Genomic DNA, 20,263 nt, shown 5'->3' with positions numbered 1-20,263 from the left:
TTGTCGAAATGCGCGGGAATATTCTTTTGGCGGGTCTTTTTTAAATCGTCGTCGCTCCGACGGACTGTACTATTTTTTTTTTTTATTTTCTTTTTCCTCCTTTTCTTTTTCTTTGTCTCTCCTCGTTGCTGTTTCTCTACGACAAGTGTTCCGTAACGCAAAGTGTATTATATCTATCCGATAATGATTAATTCACGGAGAAGTAGCTGAAAAAAAAAGTCAAACGCAACAGTCGCGAAAGAGAGACCATTCGAGAACACTTCCTTCGATATCAGTCCGAGAGCTCGTTTGTTCGTATTACTTTCGGTCTCTTACTTCGGATCACGTTCGTAAACACTCAGGTCGTCTCGCGTGTCTTCTTCGTTGAACGATAACGAACGAACCCATGTCGACCGTCGTTTCCTTTTGAACAATTCTCGGCTTTCCCCTCGGTTTACGTAAGACTCTATTGAATAGTTAAACGATGAAATAAATGTAAATCGTATCTGAAAAAAGGAAAAAGAGAGAAAAGAAAATGAGAAGAGACCGAAGGGATTCTTTTTTTCTCTCTCCCTCTTTTACGCCGGAAATTAATCGTCGTTACGTGCGCGATTAACCTTTCACGTTAAACCCTTTTTTTTAGGCGGGAAAAGTTTCAAGAAACTTGAAAATCTATATCTCAAGCGTATCTTCTTCAGAGAGAACGAGAACGAGAGCGAGAGCGAGAGAGAAAGAGAAAGAAAGAAGGAAAGAGACAGAGAAAGAGAGAAAGAGAAAGAGAAAGAGAAAGAAAGCGCGCAACTAACTCCTCGCGTATTCTTACGTTTACTCTGGAAGAAAGCACGTGGTGGTGGTGGTGGTGCTGGTAGCCAGGGTCGTGCCCCCATTCAGAAAGGAGGTTATGTAGTAAGAAGGAGAAGAGAGGAAGAGTTTATGCTCGTGACGCCCGTTACATTATCAATTCCGTTATGGCGCCGTATTCGTAATAGTGGAGACGACCCTACAACCGTCTTCGAGGAATCCCCACCTCCTCCTTTTCTTTCTCTCTCACTCTTTCTTTCTTTCTATTTCTCTCTATCTATCTCTTTCTTTCTACTTTTCTCTTTCTCCTCCTCCTCCTCCTCCTCCTACTCTCCCTTCCTCCTTCCTCTTTCCCCTCCCTTGGCCCCTTTTCTTTACTTTCAGTCTCGAGACTCTTTCTCTCGTGTCTCTGTATAAAAGCACCTTACACCATTTTGTAGCCCTGTACGTTCTCGTGGAAAGCATCCCCACCCTCCACCTTTCTACCACCCTATCTTCCACCCTCCTTCCCTCTCTCTCTCTCTCTCTTTCTTTCTCTTTTTCTCTTTCTGTCTCATTCTCAGCGCCCTTCCTACTCTCTCGAAACGTTTCCACGGTCGATCTTTTTGCGGATTTACACCTGTTGGACTTCTTCGATACTCCTCCCTTCCTCCCACCCTTCTTTCCTTCCTTCCTTCCTTCCTTCCTTCCTTCCTTCCTTCCTTTCTTTCATTCTTTCTTTCTTTCTTTCTTTCTTGCTTGCTTGCTTGCTTGTTTGCATTCTTCCTTTCTTTCTTTTTCGCGCCCATTCTTTGAAGAAATCTTCCTCACGAAGTTGAGACCGTCGATCACGTTTATCTCTTATCCAACTACACTATACTTTCCATTGTTTTTCCCTTATCCTTCTTAACTATCTCTATAACTCAATCGCGATTTCCATTAGAATAATTCATCGTTTCTTTTTTTCGTGTAATTTCTTTTATGAAGATTAGCGATCAAAAAGATATCAATTGATCGAAAAGAGATCAAGTTTAAATTATTTAATCAATAAATATATCTGTGGGGTAGGAAGGGAGGGATGGTAGATAATAAAAGTCCGATTTTCTTTATGAAAATATATCGCTAATCTTCCGTCGTGCGTCCGATTCTGATTACGAGTGTGTCTGAGAGAGAAAGAAAAAGAAAGAGTAATAAAGTCCGAGTAAAAGGATTTCTTTCTCTCGTTTCGCGGCAATTAGTAGGGTATAATTGGTCGGGCGATGCCCTTGAACCCTAAGTATTGATTGGTGAGGTTGGATTCTGCCGTTGGCTTTCCCTCTTGCCTCCGAACCGATGGCACCACCCCTATGCATCCACCTCCGGAGAGCGAACGACCAACCATCTCCGGCGGGCCTCTCACCCTCAGCTTATACCCTCTTCTCTCTCTCTCTCTCTCTGTCTCTCTGTCTCTCTCGCTCGTTCGCTACCCTGCACCACCAGCAACCCTCTTCACCAGCACCCGATCGTCCGTGTTTCTCGCAGCCGACGCCGTCGTCCTTGTCGCAGCGTGCCGTTCGACCTTTTTTTCCTCTTCTCTCTTCTTTTCTTTTCTTTTCTTTTCTTTTCTTTTCTTTTCTTTCCTCTTCTTTTCTTTTCTTTTCTTTTCTTTCCTCTTTTCTTTTCTTTTCTTTTCTTTTCTCTTCTTTTCTTTTCCTTTCTTTTTTATTCTATCTCTCGCTTCTCTTCTTTTCTCTTAGCCTACCCCTTTTATTCGTTTAATCGAACACTGAAATGCTGTTTTCCGAAAGAGAGAAAAGGAGAGAGAGAGAGAGAGAGAGAGAGAGAGAGAGAGAGAGAGAGAGAATAGCTGCTTCTTTTCTTCTTCTTTTTATTCTTCTTTCTTTTATTCTTCTTATTCTTCTACTTTGCCATTCGACGCTAACAGAGATCGTCGACTTTACGATAAAACGATCTTCCACTCGAAAGGAAGATATATTATATCCGATGGATCAACCACCCCTAGAAAAACGTCCTTTTTATTCCACTAGACTATTGCTATACTATCTTTTATTTAATTATCCATTCTGATACTGTTCTTACTGAAAAGGTGTTGGTGTATTCCGATAATCGTTGATTAATTATTAAAATTATAATCATTTGTTATCTTCTCTTAATGCGATAAAAGGAGATGGAAATTTTTCATACCGATTTATTTTTCACCTCATATTTTGTATTTTATTTTATTATCTTATTTTTATTAAGATCGAAATTTGATTAAGTTTTTGTTTCTCTCCTTTTCTTTTTTCTGTCGGCTGAACAACTTCGATATACGTATAGCCATAAAAAATCTCTCTCTCCCTCTCTCTGAGCCATAGGGCGAGACGATTTTCCGTCTCCGGGGCGCTCCGATCGTAATTATTCGTCGATAACGAAATCGTCCTAGCAGCCACGTCGTCGTCGAGCATGCCCGACGCAGACGTTCGATTACCATGCACCCCACGACCGACATCGACGAAGCCACGGCTCGTCGAGCCCCAACGGCGAACGATTCGCGAACGTTTCCCCTAGACGATTTTATTAACGTCTCTCTTAACTAATCGAACTAATCGCTGATTGACAAACAAATACATTTGTTTTTCTTTTCTTTCTTTTCCTTTCTTTTCGTTCGGCATTTCAAATTTTCTTACGTCAACAAGGGTAAAAAAATAAATAGAAACTAATTTAATTAGAAATAAAATGATCGTGAGACGATGGAATCGCTCTTACGATATTACCTGTAAAAAAAAAAGAAACAAGCAAAAAATAACAAGGAATTTCTCAAAGACAACAAAAGATACGACTCTCAAATTTCCTTCCACTAACGAATTTTAACATCTCCGATACCTACGAAACATAATTAATCGGATTTCTAGTAAGAAAAATTCGTAATCAAAAATTTACATATTCGAGTCGTTCGAACGAACTGCTGATCCTCAGCGTTATATATAAATCTAGAAGAAGGAAGAAGAAAAAAAAAAAGAAATAAAGAACATGATCAGTAGTGTCAGTGGCTCGAGAGTACAGAGTGCCGTGGGTTTAAGGGGTGGTCGATACGGCCCTGGGGCCGCGACAGCCGCGTCGGAGGCCTCCCCATTCTTCCTGCGGGCGTTTTTGCTGGCACTCCCCTCTCCATCAGCAGCAGCAGCAGCAGCAACAGCACCACCACCACCACCACCACCATTGCTATTACTAATACTAGTACCTGTACCAGCATCACAGCAACAGCACCGTCGCTGCTGCCGCCGCCCTCGCGACTCAACCGAGCCGATTCGCCGCCGTCCGTCGTTGGCATCCCTCACAACTCACCCCCTCTCGAGCCAGCCGACGGCAGTAACCCCCCCAGCCTGCGTCCCCCGCCCCCGCCAGCCAGACCGCCACCACCTCCAAACTTTCCGTCTCTACTCGCCAACCAACCCGTCCAACCCCTCTCCACTCTCCTCCCCGTTCACCTACCTTCCCCTCAGCCAACCCCTTTTGGCTCTCTTCGACCCCACCTAATCGTACCACCCCTGTCTTGATTAAAGAACGCGAAGCCACGGAACGTTCCGAATTTCAAGCCTCTCCATCCCCTCCCACGACTCCTACCGCTCTCCCACACACCGTCCTACCCCTTTTTCCTACTCTCTTCGATCATCATCAGAACCTGCCAACGGCTTCAGACCGACAATCTGACTCCTAGCAGGAACCACGTGGACTTCTCTACCAGCAGTTTGCCTAAACCCCCCCTTGCCTCCTCCTTTTTCGTCTATCAAAGTCATTCACTCGTCTTTTCCCTCTTTCTCGCTTTTATTTACTCTACCCGCTCTTTCCACGTGCTCTTCATCTTTCTTTTTTACTCTTTCCTTCTCTCTCTCTCTCTCTCTCTCTTTCTCTTTTCTCTTTTCCTCTTTTTCTTTTCCATTCATGTTTGTCATCAATGTTTAAATTTGATTCTCTTTTTTCCGCTTTTTTTTGGTACGATATTGTTGGGACTCTTCATTGTTAAGAGTGACTTTCAGTTAGATTGGGTTCTTTTTCCTCTCGTTCTCTTTTTCTTTCTCTCTCTTTCTTTTTCTTTCTCTCTTCCTCTTTCTCTCTCTCTCTCTCTTTCTCTTTCTCCCCCCTTTTCTTCTCCTTTCTAACTGTAACCTTGATCTTCACTTCTATTTTCTCTTTTTCACGGTTCTCTGTACTTTTCAAGGTTAAGCTCAGATACGGAAAAAACGTACGATAAGAGATGCATTTCCGTGAACACCGTTTACTCGTTTCTTCGTGTCGAAAGTGATCGTATGAATATAATGAAAATTAGTGATTGTAATTCGGGGGTTGGTACTATTACTCGATAGATTAATCGTAAATAATTAATGAGAAGATTTTTGTCGCATTGTTAAAACTTTTTTGAAACGTTTCGCAGGAATCATCGGATTAAGTAGAATGTTTAATTAAATTAAATTATTTTTTCTCTTTTCTTTTTACAGTCGCTTTTGAAAACGGCCGACCAGCTCAAAATTAAGGGCCTCTGTGAGGTTCCTGAAAGCAAGGACGGGCCACCATCAGTGAGCTTGAGCTCACCACCAAGAGAACCTGGTACACCAAGATTAAACTTTACCAGGTTGAAGAGACATCATCCGAGGTATAAGAGAGCGAGAACGTCATTCGAGCCTCGTGCCACTGATTCCAGGCACTACGATAGATATAAAGAGGAGGAGACTAGCGATAGTTACGGTCGCAATAACAAAGAGGTAGGACATGAAAGACAATTCGATGGAGTTTTTAAAAATAATGATACTTTCTTTAACATCTGTTACATACTGCTGATAAAGTTGAATGATAAAAATTAATTTGTTAATCGTTTGACCAATATTCCATCATGTTCATCAATGTAGTCCGTTTTAAATAAAGTCTCTCTGGACAAAGATGTTTGATCGTGTTCAGGCATCGTAAGGAACTGATCGTTTCGTTCCAACTCGATCGATGTACTCCGTTTTAAAAGAAAAGATCCAAGTCAATCAATAATAATGACGTTGGTAAATTTTACAGAATCACAGAGACTGGCAGGCCGAAGATGAAGAGTGTACGGAGGTGGCAGCGGCAGCAGCAGCAGTAGTTCTGGAAAGCTGCCAACGTAACAGTAACAACAGCAGCAACGGTAACGGTACAAACAACAACAACAATAACGGTAAGCCAATCAGCTGAGTTCTGCGCCCCACACCTGAACCTTTGGATTTCTCGAAAAGGTCCCTTCTCTTTTCTAGACCTCCGAAAACGCGTTTGTGCGTTCCTGTCGGAACTGACTGATTTCGCTCAGAGAGAAAGAGAGATAAAGAGAAAGAGAGAAAAAGAGAGAGAGAGAGAAAGAGGGGGAGGGAAAGAGTGAGGGAGGAAGGGAGAGAGAGAGAGAGAGAGAGAGAGAAAGAGAGAAAGAAAGAAAGAGAGAGAGAGAGGGGGAGAGAGAGAGAGAGGGAGAGGGAGGTGGACTACAATAAACATCAATCGAAGTCGGTACGATAAGTAAATCACTAATAATTTAAGGATATGGGATTAGGAACGATGATAATATACAGTCGTTCGATGTCGTTTCCGTGATCGAACCATATCCATCGCATCACGCAATTGGATCACGTTCGGAACTTCGAGGGTTACAGGTGTGGGGCGGTTTACCAGTTTTAGGGCCGGTGGGGACAGACCCTTTTCACTCGGAATAAAAAGGTGACATGTTCTGTCACACAGGGCTAGGTCATTACGGTCATCACCCAGATCCTGGAGAGGTAGATCTGCCTCCGGAAACACAGCCCACACCACCGAGCGCTACTTTGGTCGGTACCACTATTACTCATCTGCGAGACTCTGATCATCATTCGACTGGTAAGAGAACTCGGTTACATTGGAAAGTATATAAATAATATATTCTTAACGCTCTCTGAAACACGATATACTTATCATTTCTCTTTGTGATAAATGTATTTACATGTATGAGATATGATAATGCAAGAAGGGTGCAAGAACTGATCAATCTGAAAAGCAGGATAAAAGACTAGTCGGTCATTAGGCTAGGAGGGAGTCAAAGTAATTGGTCTAATCGTGCTTAACTGACCGGGATTAGATTTGCGTTGCTCTATTCGTGACGGCCCACGCAGCCTCGTTTATGATGCTTGCGTCTAGATTTACCTTTTTAACGATCTTCTCGTCTACGGAGCTAATCGTGCGTCTCCACAAGTAACTTTCTATTGTGAAGTTATATACTTATTGATTTATTTATTTCCGCTTTTTCATCTTTTTACTCAGAGATACAAAATTGCGATAGCGTGAAGATCAAGTTCGAAACTCTACACACGATGGATTCTTCGGACACGATCGATATCGACAGTCACATGTCGGATAGAGCGAGCGTAAGCTCAAAAAATGCAGCGGACAGCGACAATATGATGATGATCACGCCTGAACTTCTCGGACTCATGCCTTCTGGCAGTTCGATTCACTCGGACTCGGGTGAAAACAATTCGAGAGGTCATTCTGGACAATCGAGTTCACATCATCATGGTACCAAATCTTGGACTCAGGACGACATGGACGCCGCGTTGGAAGCCTTAAGGAATCACGACATGAGTCTTACGAAAGCATCTGGTAAATATACGATTCTGCGAATCACACGCGCGCGTGCGCGCACACGTTACGATTTTTTCTAGAGAACCTTTTCGATTTAATACGTTATCTTTCAGCTACATTTGGTATCCCATCGACGACGCTCTGGCAAAGAGCACATCGTTTAGGCATCGACACGCCAAAAAAGGACGGACCTACGAAATCCTGGAGCGACGAGAGTTTAAATAATGCGTTAGAAGCATTAAGGACAGGAACGATCTCAGCTAACAAAGCGTCGAAAGCGTTTGGTATACCTTCCAGTACTCTCTACAAAATAGCAAGAAGAGAGGGTATTAGATTAGCTGCACCTTTTAACGCGAGTCCTACTACCTGGTCACCTGCCGATCTGGATCGTGCTTTAGAAGCAATAAGATCTGGTCAAACGTCTGTCCAAAGAGCCTCGACAGAGTTTGGTATTCCCACGGGAACTCTCTATGGTAGGTGTAAAAGAGAAGGGATTGAACTTAGTAGAAGTAATCCTACGCCTTGGAGTGAAGATGCCATGACTGAAGCTCTCGAAGCTGTTAGGTATTTATCTTTTCTTTTCATCCTTGCTAAATACGAGATGGATCAAAAGTAGTCTCTAGGTGAAGGCCAGAAGTTCCTAGGTGGTTTTGAAAATCATTTTTTTTTTTTTTCAAGACTTTTTTAGGCGCTCGTAATTACACCTTCGTGGTTTTACAATCTGAAAAAGAAACAAAAAATTATTTTAATCTTAAAAAATTTTGGAAAAGAGTTATTGATTTTTAAAATCGTTTGGGATTTTTAGTCCCCATCTAGAGATTACATATATATATATATATATTTATTTATTTATTTATATTTATGTATCTATTTATATTTGTCTTACAGACTAGGTCACATGAGCATCAATCAAGCAGCTATTCATTATAACTTACCTTACTCCTCGTTGTACGGACGTTTTAAAAGAGGCAAATACGAAGAACCAGTAGTCGGTGATTTATCACAGGACGGTACCAATCCACATTTTCATCAAAGTCCAACGCAGAATCACTCGTCCACGATTCCCGATCAAATGTCTTATCAGGGTAGCTGAAATTTACCTTTGTATTAGATCGTTAAGTTATAGTAAATAGTTAACTTCGGTTATCTATATCTATATGTGAAGGAAGTGACAAAGAGAATGACAAAGATAAGAAGATAAAAAAAAAAGAATAAAGGTGGAGGGTAGAGAATCGAAGGGAAAAACGATTCGACAACTAACGATATAAAAGAAATCGTTCTTTGAGAATCATGAGAGGCAGTTACTGCAGTATTAAGAACATGATCGCGCCGTAATAACGGATATTATTGTATATTGTATGATTTCTTTCTGTCATATCGGAAATATAAATTAATCATTATTTATAAGCGATATTTATAAAAAACAAAAAAAAACAAAAAAAAAACAAAAAAACAAAAACAAAACACAGAGAAACAAAAAAGATAAAAAAAAAGAACAAACAAAAAGCACTGTACAGTCTGGGCAATCCCGGTAAAAATCCTTTTAGCTATGTAAGAAACACCACAGACACGGCTTTATTGGGCCTATCGGGGAGATATAAATATTTCATGAAGATAAGCATGTCGTTCGTTTATATCGAGAAAATTGTCATTTTCGTACACACACACACTCACACAGACATGTGTTTGTTATTTAATTCGTATGTTTTATATATATATATATATATATATATATATGTATATGTATATGTATATAAAAGATTTTTTTTAATTTACAATTTTGATATAATACACATAACAAATTGAACAATTTGTTCTTTGGATGAAATCGACGAGCGAAATTTGTGTATGTGTTTGTTTAACGTAATATTATAGATAAAGAAAAGGAAGGTGTATATATATATATATATGTATGTATATGTATATATATATATATGTATATATATATATATATATATTTAGTAATATTCGCAAGAAATTCCACTATGTAATGTCTCAAGAAAAATGCTATTTATATCATTGTGCAATTCATGAATAAGAAGTTTAAGGTATGCGCGCTGAAACATAAAATTTCTTGTTTCTACTTTTTTTTCCCAAAATATTAGAATCAAAATATTAGATATAAAGAAACACATGTTGTTTCTTTTTCCGACGTGAAAAATCATCTGTTTGATTTTCTCTATTAATTTTTTTTTATATAGAATTCATGAACTTACACGGCCAACAGTGGAAGCAGAACAAATGGTGAAGAGCTATGATAATTGCGAATGTATTGCAACTTAGTAAATTACGTTTTTTTTTTTTTCTTTTTCAAGGAGATTTTTTTTTATCAATCTTCTCCTTCAGCTCGACTGCCACACACGTATTGGATATGTTATACGTTATATAATTTATTAGGCTCTCACGACACACTATTATATTATACATAAATATACATATATAAATATATATACTACTTATGAATATATGTACAGTTTATATATTTTAAATTAAAAACTACCGCAATCAGATGAACGTGTTTATTAATTATAAGAACAAATCGTTATTTTGAAAGAAAAAAAAAGAAAAAAAAAGAAAAAAAATCCAAATTAAGAAGACCGATTTGAACGTCGATAAACTTTAAGCGCTAGTGTTAATTCAAAAATACCGCACGGCGCATGCGCACTGCGTTTTATCAAATCCATAAGAGGAAAGTTAAATGAGACAGTCATCTTTTCGAACCATTCAAGTTATGTCAATGAAAATAATATTCATCTCTTAAAATTATTGCGAGGTGATTTTTAATAAACAAGAAAGTTTAAACGATCACAAAATTAATGAAACGCGAAATACATATTATTAGTAATATAATACGTTAATGAAAGTCCAAACTAACCTCTCTTACTGTAGTCAGTGATCTGTCAAAATAATTAACTTCCATTAATAAATAATTCCAATTTCATATGGCCGCCGAAGCACAATGCATATTCTGTAAGATAATAAAAAATGAAAGTCCGAGTGAAAAAATTTATGAGGCAAGTAAAATTTAATCGATTGGAACAAAGTCCACTCTTTTTTATTTGATCTTGAGCATACATAAAATATTAACAAATAAAACTTCAGAGTGGACAATGTTATTAAAAGAGTCAAATTTTAATTGTATTAATTGATGATATACATACATTCCTAGGATGAATACGTTACGTGTATCAAAGATATCAATCCAGCATCAGATCATCATTACTTAATATTGCCAAATAAGCATATAAATACTGCTAAAGATTTACAACCTGCTGACATCAAGCTTTGTAAGTTAATGAAGTTAAATTTAACTTTCTTTTAAATACTATTTTACTTGAGAAAGGAATTTCCTGACCTTCTATCTTTTACAGATGATAAAATTATTGGTTGTGTTCAATTAGTAATGCAAAAACAAGGATTTGACATTAATTCTACAAGGACTGGTTTTCATTGGCCCCCATTTAACACAGTAAATCACCTTCATTTACATCTTATTTCTCCTGTAGAAAATATGTCCATTGTCAAACGAATGGTGTTTAAACTCAACACTCCGTGGTTTGTGAGCGTATGTATTAACGATAAATTAAATATCTGATGTTTGTGCATTCGTTATATAACTATTTTATGGATGTACTTTTTTTGGTTTTTTTTGTTTCTTTTTCACAGACGGACTATGTGAGATCACGTTTACAAAAGAAAGATACATGAGATATATAGTTCAATTATTATTAAAATTTTATAAGAATTTATACCTGTTATATATACTTTATAGCTATATTATTTTAATTTGATTGTATAATGTTGTAAGTAAACAAATTCTGTTTAAAACTTATTAATTTTATACAAAAACATTTAGTGTGTTACAGTTTTTAACTGATAAATTCCTTAATTAAACGTACGTCGCCATTCTGTTCCATCAGGATAGATATAATTCGAAATACAGTCATTCTTAAGCTTAGTCGAATAACCTGGAGCAATAGGTGGCATATAACATGCATTTCTGAGCTGTACTGGATTTTCAAAATGTTCATGTTGTTGATCTACGTATTCTATAACACGATCTGTAGTTGTTCCACTAAGAGATACAAAATCCCACATTTGAAGATGTTGAACCATTTCGCATAAACCTATACCTCCAGCATGCGGGCATACTGGTACTAGAAAAATAAAGTTATTTAAATATTTGCGTTTTTTAAAGTTAAGTATAAATATATTAAAAAATAAATTTTACTTCCAATCTTTTTAGCCATAAAATATACAGCTAATATTTCGTTGATTCCACCTATTCTAGCAGAGTCTATTTGACAAAATTGGATAGCTTTTGATTGTAACAATTGTTTAAACATTACACGATTTGCACACATCTCGCCAGTTGCAACAGCTATGCCAATAGACTTCAATTCGTCGGCAATCTTAGCATGGCCTAAAATGTCATCCGGTGAAGTGGGCTCTTCTATCCAAACTGGTTTAAATTCCTTCAATTGCTTCATCCATTCAATTGCTTCCTCAACATCCCAAACCTGATTAGCATCCAACATCAGCTTGTTTTCATATCCGATCGTCTCGCGTATCAAACGACATCGTTGAATATCGTCTTTTATATTTTGACCAACTTTTGCTTTAAAAGATGTAAATCCCAGATCTAAAAATTTTTTACAAAGTTCTTTAACTTTTTCGTCGCTGTAACCCAACCAGCCTATTTGTGTAGTGTAAGCAGGATATCCATTTTCGATTAAAAATTTTTCGCGTTTTTTTTTATCTACTTCATTATTTCTTAACATTCGTATCGCCTCTTCTTTCGTAATAAAATCGGTACTGTAAACAAAATATTTCTTAAATCTTATGTACAAATTCATGCTACAAAATCGCTTAAATTAACGTACAGATTCGCTCTACTTCCCATTTAAGACTTACATGTATCTAAAGTCGATGGTAGAAACCAATTGTTCTGGAGTTAGATCTACAAGAAGTTTCCAAACAGGCTTTTTTTCTATACGAGCCCACATATCCCACAAAGCGTTTATTATAGCAGCTGTGGCAAGATGAATGACACCTTTTTCCGGACCAATCTGAAATAAAAATTAGCGTACACATATTTCGTCATTTTTTACTCTAATTATAAATATCGAGATATACCCATCTCAATTGCGATTCACTAGTCAGTTTTCGCCAGAATGATGCAAAGTCATTGAAGATATTTAAAACTTTTTGATTTTTTACCAAAGTAGACAAAGATTTGCATGCCTGGACAACTGAAAATAGAATAAATCTATATTAATTTCATACGTGTAATTTTAATGAAAAGCTACAATGAAAAAAATCTTCATTTTACCAATTTCAGTTCCTCTACCCAAAGTAAATGTTAATCCGTATCCACGAATATCTGTGTTAGTTTTTAAGATGACATATGCACATGAATAATCGGGATCTGTATGCTATAAATAGAAAAAGTCATATCTTTACAATCGTTAATTTTTTTTTAATACGATAGATATCGTTTGAATTATATCATCAAAATATGATAATACTATTTACCATAGCATCGCTACCATCTGCCTTCAACGACGTAGGAAATCTAATATCCTTTACTTCGACGTCAACTATGCTGATATCCATGATTCTTGTAAAAATATATCCAATGATATATTAATGTTAATGTTAAATCGTATTCGATATATAATGCGGGCAACGTTTCGTGCTACTGGATTGAAACGTAAGATATGATCCATATTATCTGTTTTTTTTTTTTGTTTAAAGATGTATGTAAATAAGCATTATCAGTTATGTAAACAATATCATTTAGGCATCAACAAGGACAAAATTTTTTTTACGTAAGAAAAAGATAAGGCGAGATGACATTTAGAAATTTCTGCATACTTTCGTTTGATATATCTCTTATCTCATTTTTATAGCCTGTAAGCACATATCTTATTAAAAGAAAATAAACAACTGTATCGTTCGTAATACATCGTATATATATTCTTCATCGATATCTATAATTAATATTGGGATCTCCACAAAACATTTCTTAGTTCAGTAAGTATTATTAGCGAAAGATGCAGAAAGAATTATTATATTACATGAATTATATATTTAAGTGTGTATAAGCAAACGTTTAATAAATGATTTAATTAAATTAATAATTACGACAGCTGATGCAGCTGAGTATAATTATACTATATTCTAGCTTTCTTTAATAATGTATTTTGAGCTATAATACAAAGTACGAATGATATATACTTGATAGACTATAGTTTGATGAAATACAATTACAATATTTTTTACGGCTGATTTTTAGTTGTTTCAGTAGATGGTGTTTTTGAAGGTGGATTAGGAGGTAAGCTCTCTTTACTTTCCGATTTATTATCAGTTTCTGTTCTAGATTTATTCCACTCTTGTAAACCCTCTGGCAATGTGGTATCTTCTTCAAAGGAACCAGTACCTTCAACGAATTCTTCGTAGCTTGATTTTTCTTTGAACGGTCTAGGTCCAAGTAATTCTATCATATCGTCTCTATTTAAAATCTCTTGTTTCAAAAGACGTTCTGCGACCTATAGATTCGTTCAAGCGTTAGGACCTTAAAGATTGATATCGTTAACGTTAATTAATCTACCTTAGCTACATCCTCCTTATGCTTTGTAAGAAGATCACGTGTGCGTTTATGCGCGCTGTCAATTAGCTGACGGACTTCACTGTCGATAAGTTGTGCTGTGCTCTCGGAATAGGGTTTGTCTATAGTTGCTTCACCAGGTTGTGGTCTTTCAAAGCTAATATTACCTACTTTTTCGTTCATACCAAACTGCACGATTTGAGCGTAGGCGTTTTCTGTTATCTGTTGAAATTAATGTTATCGTAAATAAATCATTCGTTATTTGCACGTTGAGAATAATCTCAATAATACCTTTTGTAAATCGTCTCTAGCGCCTGTTGTTATGCGACCAAAAAATATTTCTTCCGAAACTCTGCCTCCAAGTGTCATACACATTCGATCGAACAATTGTTCTTTCGAGTAAAGATACTGTTCACGTGGTAAGTATTGAGCATAGCCTAATCCCTTTCCTCTCGGTATAATAGATACCTAAGAGATATGAAATAGTTATTAAGATCATTAGTTACCTTGGACAATGGTATATAAATTTGAGGAAATACCTTCAAAAGCGGATCTGCGTATTCCAAGAACCAACCTGCCACTGCATGACCAGCTTCGTGATATGCAACTGTTCTCTTTTCTTCTGGTTGCAAAACATTTGTTTTCTTTTCCATACCAGCAACTACTCTTTCAATGGCTTGTTCGAAATGTGTTAGTTGAATATTATCATTCATATCTCTTGCTGCTATGAGAGCTGCTTCGTTACAAACATTGGCTATATCAGCTCCTAAAAAATGTTTATTTATATTATTATTTACGCGAGATTTGATATACCTCTTGTCATTTATGTTTATATATACCTGTAAAACCAGGTGTCAAGGATGCCATTTTTCTTGCCAAGTCATCTTTGTTCAACAATGTTTTTAAACAAGCCAAGTGCACCTTGAATATGGAAGCACGTCCTTTGATATCCGGCGCAGGAACATAAATTTGCCTATCGAATCTACCAGGTCTTAAAAGTGCCTTATCCAAAATATCTACTCGATTAGTTGCCGCTAACACAACTACATTAGTTGTCGTGTTAAATCCTGAAAGGAAGAGAGAAACAACGTTGACGAAAAAAATGTAGGATTATAATTTAGTCCGATAGACATTGGAGAGAGCTTTTTACCATCCATTTCCACCAAAAGTTGATTAAGTGTATTTTCTTGCTCCGAATGCCCACCAAAATTACGACCACCTCTTTTCCTTCCTACCGCATCGATTTCATCGATAAATAAAATACATGGTGCATGTTTTCTTGCCATAGAAAACATATCTCTTACTCTAGAAGGTCCAACACCCACAAACATTTCTAAAAATTCTGAACCTGACACGGAAATGAATGGCACGTCCGCTTCTCCGGCCGTTGCTTTAGCAAGCAATGTTTTTCCTGTTCCAGGAGGACCTACAAAATAATCGATAGATCATACATACTGTGTTTTCTCTTTGTTTAATATTGTTATTAATTTGAGACATTTATATACCTGTCAACATAGCTCCTTTTGGGATTTTCGCTCCAAGATCTATATATTGTTTAGGATTTTTCAAAAAATTTACAAATTCCATAATTTCAATCTTTGCTTCTTCGCATCCAGCCACATCTCTATATTCAAATAATGCGTATATAAAATATAATTCACCACTGTAGACCGAGGCACATCATTCAGACACGTAAGTAGGAATAATAACTTACTTAAATCGAACGTCAATATCTTTTGAATTAATTAATTTCGCAGTTGATTCCATCACACCACCAAATAATCCTCTTCTTCTACCACCTTTTCCACTTATTGCTTCCATCGAACGTCGCAACATGTATATAGCTAGTGCTATAAAATCATTTAATAGATTAGAATTAACTGTAAATGATTTTAGAATAACAATTAATAATTTTAATAGGTACCAAAGAAAAGTAATTGTACTAAATATGTCAGTATAGTCGATGCTTCTATCTCAGATTTATATACAACGGGAACATCATTTTCAGGTTCTATATTTAATTCTATTTGAATATTTTCTAAATTTCTTTCAAAAGTTTCAGTGCTTCCAATATTGAACCATAATGTAGTCTAGAAAGTACATCGTAAATCAACTTATTTGTATTATATCAGCAAAGTAAATGACGCAATAGTTAATACACTATAATACATTAAGGGATACAATCAATTGTTAAAACTTACATATCCATCTATACTATGACCAGGAAGAAGTTTGACTCTAACGTATTTTTTATTTACAACTTCCAATTTTTCTACCATTCCTTTACTTAAGTAGCTGAAATTTAAGACAAAAAAAAAGAAAATCACACGAGTCAAAAAAATACATTTCCAGCGTAACTAGAATCTTGCACTAACAAATATAGATCACTTACTTGTGGACAAATTCTCTCCATGTAACTTGTCGAGAATATATATCTTCTGAGAATAAATAGACAAATGCTGTTATAGTTGCTAGGAAAAGCAATCCCCACCATGTGTATTTATCATAATCGCCAAATGATTTGCCTCCTTGCCCTTGCTGCCAGTTTGTACCAAAAATCTTAGATGTCCAATTAGTCTCAGAACCTTTAGGACTAGATGAGGATTGTTTACTGGATGGAGCATCTTTACTTGATGTGCTCCCCGATTTTTTATCCGTTTGTTCATTAACTTTATTTGGCTTTGCCCCTCCTTCATATAAATGTTAGTTTATTTACTTAGTATAATCACGTTATTGTTATTATTACTATTGTCACTATCACTATTATTAAGAAAAAGTTCTTAGAATTTTGCTTACCTCGTTTAAAAAATTTTTCAAATCCTTTAGGTGATTGCATACACAATAATCTCCATTGTTGTTGCAATTCTTCAAATACAGGCATTGTATAACATTTTTTCAGAAATGATAAATGTCTTTTCAACTAAAAAAATACGTGGTTCTATTTAGTCGATATATTTATAGAATTGTCATACGTTCTATTTTACATTTAAATAACAATATATATAATTATATTCTCGATATATGAGCAATATATAAGCGTATTTTCAATGAGAGAAAATATTTGCATTTCGATAATGATAATTGTAAATATTATGAATAATTTCTCGATAAATGTGTACGATCTAATGAATTAATCGAAAACTATTTAAATGTTGACTTATAAATATCAATATTATAAGTGAGAATGTTATATCATAAATTACTTATAGGTTATGTTGTATTATAGCCATACCTGAAATGTATCAAAATGTCCCTTTTGAACGGACACTAATAAAATTTTTTCCAATCTTTTTGCAGATAATAATAATTGGCTTGCCATATTTTATATATTATGTTAATAATTGTTTCACAAAATGATGAAATTTTTTTTCCAATGTAGCTAATATCAATGAAGAGCACAGTGCCGGTCGCAACTCACCATTTCAAGGTACTACACATCGAATGCTGGTTATGAACTATGTATGGTTAAAACCAGATCTAGTTACGTCAAATTTAAAATATAAAAAAGGAATTTTTTCAAAAGCATTTCCATCTTTAAAATGTACGTACGTATTTGATGTATGCGATCTAATTAACTTTTCAATCTTAATTTAATATTTTTATATAATTTATTTGTATAACCTATATATTTTATATTATTTATATATTGTACGATTTTTATGACTATATATCAATCCGTGTACTATTAATAAACATTAGAAAAAAATTTGGATGAAATTTTTAATTAATACAATATTTTAGCGATATGTATGATACGTCCTTTGTGTTATTAATTATAAGATTCGTAAGATAATAGTAATAGCGAAATGAATTCGTTAAAAATAGTGAGATAACGCACGTACTCACTTTTTGAATAAAATTTTTATAGGATTTAGATTATTCGAAGGATACAAATTTAAATCTTTTTTTGCAATAAAAAGTACGCGTTAATTTAACACATTTTATGTTTGTGTAAGAAAATAGACTTGGAGAAAAAAAATGTTGCCTGATTAAATGTATGTATATACGTGTAACTATTCTGTGTGTGTGTATGTAATTGTTTTGTTATTACACGCGATTGAGATGAACTTTCGTAGTTTAAATTTCGTTTAATATTTTTTCTAATTAAGTTCACTCTTTTGCACTTATTCTAATGGGGGATTAATTGTTTTTTTTTTCTTTTTGAAAATGTTAATAAAATGAATTCTTTATTGTCAATAGAAAATTACAATGGAAATTCTTGATACATTATCAACCTATAAAGAGCTAAGCAAATACTGCAAATATTTATAACATCTTTGCAAAAATTCATATAACAAAAACAATTAATACTTGCATGTAATTATTAATTCTCTCTCCCATAGATATAGAAATACATGTTTTTTAATATATGATTATGAATTTCGTAAGTAGTTTAGAATCCAGATTCCGGATGTTTCTCAACCCATTTTTTGATAGCAGGAATGTTTTCAACCTTTTCCTTCAATGCTTTGAGATTATCATATTTCTCGACAATATTAGACTTTGACATAAAATTCAAATAATCCAACAGAGCGACAAAAGTAAAATCTGCCCAACTTAAAGCACCACCCACAAAGTAACCGCCATTATTTTTTACTTGATTGTCTAAACGTTCCAAAATATATGGTACTACTTCATTAGCTACCTTTAATTTTGCAGCTTTTGCTTCGGCATTTTGTTCATAATGATGTGCAGCAATCTCTGAAATAAATGTATGAACAGTCAGATAAAAATCCATGCGATAAGTATTCGATAGAAATATTCATATAAAAATAACTTACTTGCACGAAGATCGTGAATGGTGTCGACAATAGCATCTATCTCCAAAGCTTCCCAGTCGTTCTTTCCAGCAAGACCATGTTGCTTAGCTAAATAACGAGCGATGGCAGTAGATTGATTGATTTTTTTCCCATCTACTTCCAACATAGGTACTTGTCCAAAAGGTGTAGCTACGAAAGAAAAATCCAGTCTTTATAGAACATAAAATATAAAGATATATTATTCGTTTGAATGTGACGTTATTCTTCCCATTCTGCGCTTACTCGGTTTTATCTTCGGCCAATCTTCTCTATCAAAACGAACGTCTTCAAACTCGACTCCGGCATAACTGAAAATAAAACGGATTGGCTCTGCCAACGCTTTTACAGGAAAGTAAGTCAACTTGTAGGAAGGCATTTTTCTGAAAAAAAAAGAAAAATATATTGGTACTAATTAAAATGATAATTTTAAATGATAATTTTAAAACGATCTTCTCAAATTGAGCTGCAGAACGAATAATCGTATCGATAGTACGGTTAATATTATCAGAGAACAATAGATCGAATTGAATGCATTATCGGCAATCTGCAATTTCTTTTACCCAGATAAAATAAAATTCTAATTAAACGGATAATCAACTCATCAAGTAGATAACTATATCATAAGATAGAGATATGGCGTAGATATTGAAATGAAAGATAAAAATCTTTCGAAAAGTTCTTACGTAAATGAAACTTTCGAGAAATTTCTATCAGAATAGGAAAATTTGCGAATGCCGGAAACTGTTTCAACGAAGTATGAATAATTACGCGGACAATTACGTCAATTATCGATTATCACAGAAAGATAATTTGAATAGTTTTAATTATCCGCCGTTAAATAAATTCCTAATAAAGCAATTACAACATACTATGTAATATGCAACGTTAAAAATACATTTATTCTAGTAAACATTTTTCAATGAATAATTATATATAAAACATTTTGATCAATTATCAAAATTAAATAATTTCAAGCCGAATGTGTCGTAGTATATTAATTTGATTCTATTTTTAAACGTATATTTCGATCGGTTTAATTTCGTACATTGCACATCCCTCGATTACGAACAGATTTACTGTAAAGTCATACAATTTTATTTCGTCAGATGATGACACCAAGAAACTTTACCGGATGAAACAATGATCGTATATAACTATAATCGAATAAAATTATATGTACATGTATATACATACATATACATATATATGTACAGACACAATATTTAATACATATATATATATATAAAATATTAATAATTAATATAAATGTTTATATATCAATTTACTTACAAGCTTTCGACAATAGAAATCGACCAAGAGATATATAAATTTATATGGTGCGTTAGTTTCAACAGTACCTTCAACGATTTTGTGACGCCTTTATTGGATCCTACCAATATATAGATCAAATCTATATCTTATCGCCCCTTCCACATCTTCTTTTAACCGCCATATTTAAAAACAACGCCGGTTCGCCTTAAAGTTACCATAT

At 35.1% G+C, this 20,263-nt stretch overlaps 5 protein-coding genes across 12 annotated transcripts in view; 2 read left to right on the top strand and 3 right to left on the bottom strand.

Annotated features, from left to right (window-relative positions):
- The window catches only part of LOC127068417 (uncharacterized), a 46,165-nt gene extending 36,293 nt beyond the window's left edge, over positions 1-9,872 (top strand). For 5 of the 7 annotated variants that reach the window (XM_051004597.1, XM_051004596.1, XM_051004598.1 and 2 more), the window contains 6 exons: positions 5,235-5,498; positions 5,797-5,935; positions 6,466-6,621; positions 7,042-7,380; positions 7,476-7,926; positions 8,251-9,872. In XM_051004597.1, the coding sequence (XP_050860554.1) occupies positions 5,235-5,498; positions 5,797-5,935; positions 6,466-6,621; positions 7,042-7,380; positions 7,476-7,926; positions 8,251-8,455 (1,554 nt within the window). In that variant the 3' untranslated portion in view covers positions 8,456-9,872. Of the gene's footprint in view, positions 1-4,874; positions 5,082-5,234; positions 5,499-5,796; positions 5,936-6,465; positions 6,622-7,041; positions 7,381-7,475; positions 7,927-8,250 lie in introns of those variants that run through there. The other 2 variants (XM_051004599.1, XM_051004600.1) reach the window with 2 other exon arrangements.
- Positions 9,873-10,020: 148 nt separating this feature from the next.
- LOC127068469 (adenosine 5'-monophosphoramidase HINT3) lies at positions 10,021-11,211 on the top strand. Its single transcript, XM_051004726.1, has 4 exons — positions 10,021-10,376; positions 10,532-10,649; positions 10,734-10,927; positions 11,029-11,211. The coding sequence occupies exons 1-4, from the start codon at positions 10,305-10,307 to the stop codon at positions 11,068-11,070; spliced, it is 426 nt and encodes a 141-aa protein (XP_050860683.1). The 5' UTR covers positions 10,021-10,304; the 3' UTR covers positions 11,071-11,211.
- Positions 11,068-13,383, bottom strand: LOC127068427 (mitochondrial enolase superfamily member 1-like). The gene is made up of 6 exons (XM_051004634.1): positions 12,898-13,383; positions 12,695-12,797; positions 12,499-12,614; positions 12,277-12,431; positions 11,594-12,177; positions 11,068-11,519 (listed from the first exon to the last, which is right to left on the bottom strand). Exons 1-6 carry the CDS (start codon positions 12,976-12,978, stop codon positions 11,248-11,250), a joined length of 1,311 nt encoding a protein of 436 aa, XP_050860591.1. The 5' UTR covers positions 12,979-13,383; the 3' UTR covers positions 11,068-11,247.
- A 141-nt stretch (positions 13,384-13,524) lies between these two features.
- On the bottom strand, positions 13,525-17,421 carry LOC127068408 (AFG3-like protein 2). The gene is made up of 13 exons (XM_051004542.1): positions 17,205-17,421; positions 16,769-16,892; positions 16,365-16,662; positions 16,174-16,267; positions 15,897-16,062; positions 15,687-15,822; positions 15,478-15,596; positions 15,123-15,398; positions 14,812-15,039; positions 14,512-14,738; positions 14,264-14,440; positions 13,976-14,194; positions 13,525-13,913 (listed from the first exon to the last, which is right to left on the bottom strand). The coding sequence occupies exons 1-13, from the start codon at positions 17,289-17,291 to the stop codon at positions 13,644-13,646; spliced, it is 2,421 nt and encodes an 806-aa protein (XP_050860499.1). The 5' UTR covers positions 17,292-17,421; the 3' UTR covers positions 13,525-13,643.
- Positions 17,422-18,140: 719 nt separating this feature from the next.
- LOC127068460 (glutathione S-transferase-like) lies at positions 18,141-20,233 on the bottom strand. Of its 2 annotated transcripts, none has more exons than XM_051004708.1 (4): positions 20,130-20,233; positions 19,015-19,151; positions 18,754-18,921; positions 18,141-18,673 (listed from the first exon to the last, which is right to left on the bottom strand). In XM_051004708.1, the coding sequence occupies exons 2-4, from the start codon at positions 19,145-19,147 to the stop codon at positions 18,366-18,368; spliced, it is 609 nt and encodes a 202-aa protein (XP_050860665.1). In that variant the 5' UTR covers positions 19,148-19,151; positions 20,130-20,233; the 3' UTR covers positions 18,141-18,365. The 2 variants fall into 2 exon arrangements, with proteins under 2 accessions (XP_050860665.1, XP_050860664.1); XM_051004707.1 differs by having other exon boundaries at positions 20,062-20,223.
- Between the last annotated feature and the right edge of the window lie 30 nt (positions 20,234-20,263).

Source organism: Vespula vulgaris, chromosome 13 (genome assembly GCF_905475345.1).
Source record: "Vespula vulgaris chromosome 13, iyVesVulg1.1, whole genome shotgun sequence".
Taxonomy (NCBI): domain Eukaryota; kingdom Metazoa; phylum Arthropoda; class Insecta; order Hymenoptera; family Vespidae; genus Vespula; species Vespula vulgaris.
The sequence above is the reverse complement of the archived record's forward strand: the minus strand, read 5'-3'. Positions and strand labels throughout refer to the sequence as shown.